The 10,038-nt window shown below is 32.5% G+C and overlaps 1 protein-coding gene across 1 annotated transcript; it reads right to left on the reverse strand.

The window, feature by feature from the left end:
• Positions 1–1,811: 1,811 nt before the first annotated feature.
• Positions 1,812–9,821, reverse strand: LOC115876966 (cyclin-dependent kinase 8). Its single transcript, XM_030893013.1, has 6 exons — positions 9,430–9,821; positions 8,926–9,367; positions 8,085–8,298; positions 7,848–8,029; positions 3,845–4,074; positions 1,812–2,052 (listed from the first exon to the last, which is right to left on the reverse strand). Exons 1-6 carry the CDS (start codon positions 9,646–9,648, stop codon positions 1,951–1,953), a joined length of 1,389 nt encoding a protein of 462 aa, XP_030748873.1. The 5' UTR covers positions 9,649–9,821; the 3' UTR covers positions 1,812–1,950.
• Between the last annotated feature and the right edge of the window lie 217 nt (positions 9,822–10,038).

Here is a 10,038-nt window from a genome sequence, read left to right on the forward strand (position 1 = left end):
GATAACGGTCACATAGAAACAGGCATTTAAAAATGTATAAAAGTCCATGCATAATGTGCAGTAATTAAAAAACGCTTTCCTGAACATTTATCGTGTTTGGGCGTTATCGTTTTTCCCGTGTGCTCTTCAAATGAAAGTGAAAAAAATATTAGATATTGGTAAAATCTGAAAAAATGTCTTTAATATTTTAACAAACAATACATATAATACACGCTTTTGTCTCTTTTTGACATGTTAGAATTTCTATTAGGGTATCTAGCTAAATAAAAAAAAACACGAGTTTCTAATTAATCAATGATATTGAATGATTTTTTAAAGATGCTACTAGTGATTTATTATTTACAAAAAAAAAAGAAAACTATTGACTTGATCAATTTTATATCATATAATTCTTCTAACAAAGCTAAATTGTATTTAACTGTATTATTTAAATCAATTTGTTATTTTAACAAAATTGTCACACATATAGAATGATCAAAGTTAGTTTTTGATGAGAGATATTTGAATGTTTAGAGTCGAACAAATTTATTAAAAATTGGTTTTTATAAACAGTTGACTATTAAAAGTGTTTCATCAACAAACATCCATTTTTTTCTCCATGATCTCTCTTCTTTGATCATATGGTCACAGACTAGGTATACTATATGTATACAGATAAAAATCTTATCCCTAATTCGTGGTACGAAAATTGTTTTTATGACGATGTGCAAACGAGTAAAATTTCCTGTGCGCAAAAATAAACTCGCGTAAAATAACAATAAACAGCGTAATAGAGAGATATCGCTAAACCGAATAGCGTACATGAACGTTAATCACGCCAGGTGTTATTTCCTGTACGTGAGGTGGTATTAAGTCTCTTCATTTATAGTTATCGGATCGGAAAGAATTCTGCTCGCGTCGCCTCCGCTATTTAAACTTAACCTAACTTTGAATTTAAAACTTTGAAATTGTTTTGTTTACTAGGTATTTTAAAACTAAAGGGCTAAAGTGCTTATTTCCAGTGCTTTATTATTCAACGTCTGCCAGTGGGTTTAGGGCAACAAATTCTCTTAGAAGGGCTAAGTCGTCATCTGCTGTAAACCTAAGCCTCTTTATAGGTTCTTTAATATTGGAAGTGGTGGAATCCACATATTTTAGGCCATATTTATTTAATTAAAACTAATCCTAGCTACTTAAATATCAAATTACCTAATAAAACTAAAGTAATAATTCAAAACAATTCAAACATAACCTAAAATAAAAGATCTCGCCGGCCGGCCCCGGTTGTCAAATACCCGCACATGCCCATTTAAGCAATTTTTAAACGTTATTTACAAATAGCGCTTGGTGTAATTGATCCGCAAATTACGTCAGGCGGTAACGTTATTAGCGGGTGTTGCGTTAAAAATTGACTCGCACATATCGTAACCATGATAAGGTACACGTAAATACTGCATGACGCTATTCGGTTTTCCGATATCTCTCTAATAACTGTGCCGGTCAGGCGCTGTGCACAATTTTAGAGGCCATAAGTGGGCGTGCTATGCACAAACTAGTAACCTAACTAGTGTCCGGTTCCGAAAATTGGAACCACGAAAAACAATAAAGAAAAAAACAAAGTTTATAATCTGTATAATCTGTGATATGGTATAGATAAAATAAATCGCTAAAATAAATAATATAAATAGCTAAAATTCAAATAAAACAGTTAAAAGTATAGAGTTTTAATTTCACCATGAGAGGCACTACTAACCTACTAATTGTCCTCTAACAAAAAATTAATGTAGATTAGAGCTTGCTTAACGTCATGTTAAGTCTTAACAATTTCAACATGTCTCTTCTATAATTATCAAAATTGGCCGCCACTGGTATTGACAATATTTAATATTAGTTATATTTACAACCTTACTTTCATGACATAATCATAAACAAAATATTATACAATAAAACTTGTATAATATCCAAGTTGATTTAAAATCGTTGTTGAAAACTTTGTTGTTGCTGTTGTGAATTGTTACTGTACATCATTTGCTGTTGATGGAATTCTTGTTGTTGCTGGGACATTTGCATCGGCTAAAACGTATACAAAAGTGATTAGCATAAAAAATTGTAAAAATTTAGGATGAGCCACAAATTCGAAAAAAAAGTTAAAATTCCTCACTGAGATTTTATGTACAGGGTGTCCCACTAAGAATAGTTCTCGGCTGTAACTCGTAAAGTATTAGCCGTAGGGACTACGGAAAAAAATATTTATAACTAAAGTGGCTATGAGAAATTGCAAAATGCCGATAATTTCAAGAACCTCTTGGTTTAGAGTCGCATTTTTAGACCTTTTAGGAGAAACCCCCTAAGCAAACAAAATATATCGCATTCCATTTAAAAAACTACTACTTTAAGATAAAAATGTATTTGAATCTCTCTGCAACCTGTCACTGCCTTCATTTTTTTGTAAAAAAAAAACAAACTGAAAATCTTAAACAGCAAAACCTGATACCGAGCTTTTTTGGAGCTGTAGGGTACGTTGGATAATGTAATCTTGCGTTTTATACTTATGTGATTTAATTTTACATTGTATTATAGCGGGTGCGTATCAAAAGTGACTCACCCCTATAACTTTTTATTTTTTTTTTAGATAAAAACGAGATTTGGTATAACCTTTGATTTTTAAGTTGCACCCTCAGTATTTTTTTACTTTATTCGATAGCAAATGACACTCTGGATAGAATGACATATTATATGTCAACTTTGGACCTTCGCATATGGTTTATTTGAAATAGTAATATGCGGTTCATAAGGACAATTTGATTCGAAATACCAAGTATATGGTACCATGTCAAAATACCAAGTATATGGTAACACAATTATTCGTAAAAAATGCTTTTTCCGAATATGCTAATGAACCACCCTTGTTCAATTCGAAAAAATTGAGATATAATTAAAAATACGATTTGGGCATCTTTTAACTGGCCAGAACAAGACATAAAAACATTAGACGATCAAATTTATCTTTCCAAGGCTCTTTGATTAAAAATTATTTTTTTTAACACTCTAGATTGAAATTTAAAATACAATTTTTTTAAGCGAAAATGTCAAAAGTTGACATATGATATGTCATTCTTTCCAGAGTGTAATTTTCTATCGTATAAAGTAAAAATATACCGAGGGTGCCATTTAAAAATGAAAAGTTGTAGTCATTTCCGGTGAATCAGGAAGTGGCCAAAAACAACTTAATATGTGAATGAATCCTAATTTATTTCATATTCTAATAAACCAAATCTCGTTTTTTTATCTGAAAAAAATAAGAAAGTTATAGGGGTGATCCACTTTTAAGACGCACCCGGTTAGGGTGAGGCTTAAATAAGTGCAAAATTTTTTGGGGTATATTTACGATATTGTGAACCTAGAAAAATGGTTATAAGTTTTTTTCGTGAAAAAAAATTTTTAAAAACTTTGTATTTTTCGTAAATGTGTCAAAGTTTTAAATTTTAACTTATATCAAAAATTTAATATCTTGATAATATGGCAACATAGGTAGTAAACTAAGTTTAGAGGAGTGAAAATCAGTAGTAACAATCCAGTGGTTCTCATAGTTTAAGAAAAAATCCATTTTTTAAATTTTCGTAAAAAGTACAATAACTGGCTATTTTAAGCTTATTTGAAAAACGGCAAAGAGAAAATATATTCCTTTTTTCGATATCTATCAGCCCTGTAAAAGTTGCACTTATTTAAAGCTCGCCCTCTATATTATATTCAATGCTATATTGCATCATGTTAACCTTAATATCTTAGAAAATGCTGAAACTATGTATGAAACAGAAACGGATTGTCAGGCACGACTTGTTTAACAAATGCTTCAATATCTAACCTGAGAATTGACCTGTCCAGGATGTCCTGGTGGCCCAGACAATCTGACTCTTTTAGCTGGATGATTCTCTTGTTGATTTGATTGTTGCTGTTGTTGTTGAGTTTGTTGCTGCGATTGTTGAGCCTGAGATTGTTGAGGCTGTGCTTGATTCTGCCTTTGCTTGTTCTCAGATTTTTCTTCCTGGTCATCGTCGGTGAGAAATTCACGTTTGGGGTATGGTATTGGACAACCTACAATAAGTTTATTGAACTCCTTGGTGTGACATTCCAAGTCAAGAAATATAAGGATAGCGTCTAAGCGTAAAGTTGAGTAAGCAAGAATAAAATAAGTCAGCAATATTTAAATGTGGAGTGCCCGGTGGCGTAGAGGTACAGGCTCTCGTCTATCAATCTCAAGGTAGTAGGTTCGAATCCTACACCCGGCATTTCATCAGCCGACTATTTTTATTAAAATAAAATTAGTTTGAGTACCTAGAAGGTTATTAAAAGATAAGGTTGTCTCGTAACTTTTGGACCAATAGGAGCGAGCTGCAACTACGTCACAGGGATGTTACAGAACGTATAAAATCATAGATAAAAGAATAAAAAATAAAATGCAACCGACAAAGAGAGATAAATGGACAATACAATAAAGAAAACACACATCAAACAATTGAAGACTATTGACGCCATACACTATAAACAATAAAGTACACAATGAATATCGATTCGGAAATGCACTGTCCGACTGTGGGCAGTTTTTATCCCTTTATCTATGAGTGGTATCATTCCTCTGATGTAGTAGATGGTCGAGTTACGAGACATCCTTATCTTTTAATAACCTTGGGTCGACTCAGCCTTAAATGAGTACTTGGGATTCACAATCCTGAGGTAATAATAGGCGGTTGAAGCGTAGTGCTAGCCACATTACCTTCCTTGTACACCGAACAGTTCTAGCATGGCAAGCTGTACCTTGCTACTCCCAAGGCGTTAAACTCTATATACGGGAGCTATTATTATTATTATATAATATTTAAATGTGTTAGGCTAAGCGCAAATTGAGTCGCATATATCGCGTGGCATGACCTGACGTGACACGCCACACGCGCTGCTTTGTGGTCCGCAAATTGATATGGAATGGAAAGGGAAGGTATAGTGAGAATCAACCTTTACTCGTATATCCTACTAATAAGTAAAATTCTTGTGTGTAATTATTCACCTCCATACAGAGTAGCGTTCTAAAACCAGCAGCTTATAAATTTCTAGTCTGCACCACCAACAAGCGTCACTAGCAAACATCTATTTAGAAAGAATACAATGAAACACTGCATAATTTGAAAGGATGCAATGCTGAACAATTACTTTTTTAGCCTGTAACATAGACTAAAAAAAGTCATTTTATTAGTATTAGTAATTTTATAGTGTTAAATCCCAATAAAACCGTTTCTGCATGAAAATAACGTTTTAAAATATATAAATTTTGCATCATGTCTCGGTCTCGGTCTCGTACTCGGCTGAGAATTTCTTTTTTCTCGGTCTCGGTCTCGGCCGAGACTAAAAATCCAGGTTCGGTCGGGCCTTAATAAAAAGTAATGCACAAGAACGCAAGACAAGTGTTGCACAAGAACTCGACGCGCGAAGAACTGTGTCTGAACTACAGAGACACGCGCTGGTCACGTCACGCGGGTAGCGCCGCACCATTTATTTCTGCAGTCCTGTAGTTTACAAAAACTCACGTCGCGCCAGATCGTGTCACACGCGATATAAGCGACCCAATTTGCTCTTAGCCTTAGTGTCCGTTCATATTGGCACCACTCGAGTGGTGACCTTTTCGTGCCGAGCGTCGAGCGATACCGTCTCAGGCGTTGTGGTGTTCATATTGAACGAACAGTGCTTTGCTTTGTCTCACTTGTTTCCTAGCCATTACAAGACAAAATTACGTTGGTAAAAATTTGCACATAGAAAATTTACACCTAGAAAAGCTTATTCTTAGAAATAAGAAAAAAATTCAGACAAACTATCCATGAAATGAATAAAAATAGTTTTTTTGGAGAATTTTAACAGCTGTACACTGAATTTATAATATTTATTATTTGTCATAGAAGATGACATTTTTCGCAGCAAGCATTTCACGCTACTTCTTTGATACATCTACAACCATTAAAATTGAATAAAAATTCCGAACTGTAGCAGCGACTCCGCTCCAAATCAACCAAGTCAACAGCTCGAGTGGCGCGATACGGTGCAACGCTCAGCAACAATAGTACCTTTTCGGCAAAAAAAAGATATTAAGGTAAGATATTAAGGTTTTCTTTTGTGACTTTCAAAATAAATTTCTTTGTGCATGGATATTTTTAGAATACTCTCATCTCAAGTGGCATTGCGCAATGTTTACCTCTGGAGCGGTGCCCATATGAACGCGCATTTAGGCTAAAACACCTTTCAAATTAATTATTAATTATTCTAGGAATTCTTAACTCAATCCTGATTAAATAAAGATAGGCAATTTTTTTCTTGTTTCTATTTGAGAGGTTATACTAGGCAAATATAGGCTTGGTGCATTCTCCGCCGGTGCTGCCACCGCCGGAGAATACCGTAAATAACGAACAAATACACGGGTTTAAATGGCGAGTAAACGAAAAAATTAGTATATAATTATTCTAAGTGTTAGAAAGTATAATTTGTGGAAATTCGAAACAAAAAAATAAAAAGGCAAATATTTTGATATCTTTAAAAGGTCTAACTTGCATTATATTTATTATTCCAGTTAAATTTTTTTTTAAATGAGTTCAACTACGGTAGCGAGCATAGTTTTATCACCGGTTTTGTTAGTGGGGCATAATTGGAGCTATTTCGGCTATAACGACATTTTTTAAAGGTACATAATTAGAATTTTAGAAGATGGTCATAAAACATTTAATCCCTAGTTGATTAAAAAAGTATACCATTAATATTGCAAATTATATTTCATCCTCTCATAGTACCGTATGATCGAGAAAAAACGGCGTCAGCGATGGCTATGGAATGAAGATCGCTGTCATTTTATATGTAAATTTATATGGGAAATGTCATCGATGTTCATTTCCCAGCCAACTGGACGCCGTTTTTTTTCGATCATACGGTATATGTCTATTTAATTTTTTGATTATGTAAAGAGCACTTTGTTTACTCACTTGTTTCGTCGAACTGCTTGAATCCATTTTTGCTACTGACTATTGATCAAATCGGTGTAAGAAATTATGAAGCTATAAAATGTTGTTTCAGGAGAGTTGAATATCCGGGAAAGTTGAGTTATTGAATGTTATTGCACCCAACAACGCCCTAATTACGCTCTCCTTTACGCGTTAACATTTTTTTGGGCAATTTTATTAACATTTGAAATTGTCACAACACAAGACGCAAGACGCCTAGTTCGAATTCTTTTTCACTTATTTTTTACTACCCGAAACAGCGTTACATCACACAAACCTGGTACCTGAGTGTTTTATAGTCTCAATAACTGTACTTTGCAAAATAAAAAAAAAATAAAAAAAAAAATAAATAAAAACTGCACTAGCAAAAAACTAAAATACTTAAATATTACGACAATACCCCGATTTCAATATCATTTTAATGCGATCGACATGACGGCGGCGTGAACTATTTATTGATAATTTCTGATTTCTGCCGTAGAGTGCGCTGCGGTCGGAATTTGTTGAAATCAACTGAAATGCACCAAGCCTATAATATACTCAAGGTGGATTGTCATTGTCTGCTAAAAATGTTTATTAACATAGACTTATTCATTTTTAGTATGTTGACAGTTTCAATATATCAATTTCGTCCACTTCTAATTATTATATAAAGACAAAGTTTTTACATTTAGGTGAGCTTTGACTTTAAAACAGATGAATTTTTCTTTTTTTGGGCTTTAACTTTGAAACAGATGAATTTTTCCTTTCAGCGAAAAGTCGTCACAAAAAGTTGACTTAGAAACCAACAAGAGCGCGATATTTTTGTGCTATAAATGAATAGTGTCTTTTTACCTGCAAATACATCTTGCGTTGGTAAAGGATCTTCAGCAAAATAAGGATCTTGCATTGCTTGTTCTGACGTTATTCTTTTGTTAGGGTCCATCAATAACAATTTTTGTAGCAAATGGAATGCTTTACTATCGGGTTTAATTTTATGCCGGTCCATATATTTAACTAAAGAACAATTTACATAACTGAAATAAAAGACCATTTTTTTAAGAAATTTAACAATGATGTGGGATAATTTACTTTGATTTCTTAAAATCTTTTAATAATGTAGGGTGCTCAGGCATCTTCTTAATATCCTCCCAATCTTTCTCATGGGGGAAACCCATTACATTAAATATTCTGTCAAGCTGATCATGATGGTAGGGATTACTTGTTTTTATATCTTCCTGTCTACAATGAAAAATAGGTTCGGATGTTAATAATTCAGCAAATATACAACCAATCGCCCATATATCTAAAAAAATAAAAGTTAAATTAAAAAAATGTTTTATATACATAAATAACTTCTTATTTAGCCAGAACTCTTTTAAACAATTATATTATGTACAAACAATAATATTAAGTTGTAATCCATAGTCTTAAATTACATTTAAATTCTTTTATGCTAGTCGGACAGTGCCAGTAAGCTACTGTTATATGTCTAGATAAATATTTGATGAAAATTGTAACCAAGCTTTTTATGAAGTATTCCACCAATATAATAATTGATATTTATTATGCAAAATCAATGTATCTAATTAATTGTTAAATTTTTAATTGCCATTTTCTTTTGTGACTTTAAAAATAAATTTCTTTGTGCATGGATATTTTTAGAATATTATTTCTTTAATATACATTTAATATCATTGTGTTAATAATATTTTAATATTCAGTATACATAGGTAACATTAGATGAATTATTATTAAGCACAAACAATGTAAATTGAGCACTTGGGATACTGAATAAAGAGGGTATTACCACAGTATAAAGATACAAATTTAATTTCATTAAATATTAAGAAAAAAATAAGTGAACTCATAAAATATTTTTAGAAATGTTGAGAATAAAGATATTTTTATATTACTTTAATCTTTAATTCACCTATAGCTTTAGTATAATGCCGGGCTCCCAACAGAAGTTCCGGTGCTCTATACCAAAAAGTCACTACGACAGGATCCAAATCGGCTAGTGGCTTTAAAGGGGCATTAAATAACCTAGCAAAACCCATATCAGCAATTTTAACTCTGCCTCTCTCAGGTCCTTCACCCATAACTAATATATTTGCTGGTTTTAAATCTCGATGTAAAACCCAATTGGAGTGTAAATAATGTATTCCATCTAAAATTTGATACAATAATGACTTCACCATTCCTTTGGGAACCATAACTGGTTTTTTGTTAGCTTTGGCAGCTCTATGAAACTTAATAATATGCCACAAATCATGTTCGGCAAAATCAAACATAAGCCATACTTTGCGGTCATTGTGTGACAGGAATACTTTAACTAAATTAATTACATTTGAATGTTTTAATTCTCGAAGTAGCTATAAAAAAAAAACCAAGTTAGTATTATTCTATGTAATGGATAATTTAAAGCAAAGCTTACAGCAATTTCTCTACAAGCAGACATTGAGAGTCCAGTACCCTCAATTTGTTTTAGGGCATAATCTCGATTATCTGAACCGTCCTTTCGTCTCCCTTTATAAACGTGGCCATATGTACCTCTACCTACTTTACATCCTTCATAATCAAATAAATCTTCAACTTTTACTCTCTCATTTTGAGTTTTCATTTTAAATTCATAATCCATCATAAATGTTGACATAATATGCTTAAAAACAATCAATAACAATAGCTGGCAGAGCAGTCCTTTTATCACAGTATATTATTATTAAGTGTTGTATTTAATATAGTTGCTTTTATTGACAAATATTTTATAAATAAAAAATAACTTTATTTACAAAGTTCACTTTTCGAATGTTGTCAATTTTTGGAGGTTAACACGACCACTTCTTCTTGTTCTTTTTTATGGCTTATAAAAGTTATAAAATAGAATATGATCTTATGAGAAGAAGAAGAAGAGAAGAAGAATATGATCTTCTGCCTAGTCAAAATTACCTAGCCTACTATTTAAGAAGAAGAAGGATGACGATGAAGATATGATCAGAGCAGAAATATCCATAAGAAATATGGAGAATAAATTTCCTCTATATCT

This window comes from Sitophilus oryzae, unplaced genomic scaffold (assembly GCF_002938485.1).
Source record: "Sitophilus oryzae breed Bouriz unplaced genomic scaffold, Soryzae_2.0 scaffold_1441_pilon_pilon, whole genome shotgun sequence".
In the NCBI taxonomy this organism is placed as follows: Eukaryota; Metazoa; Arthropoda; class Insecta; order Coleoptera; family Curculionidae; genus Sitophilus; species Sitophilus oryzae.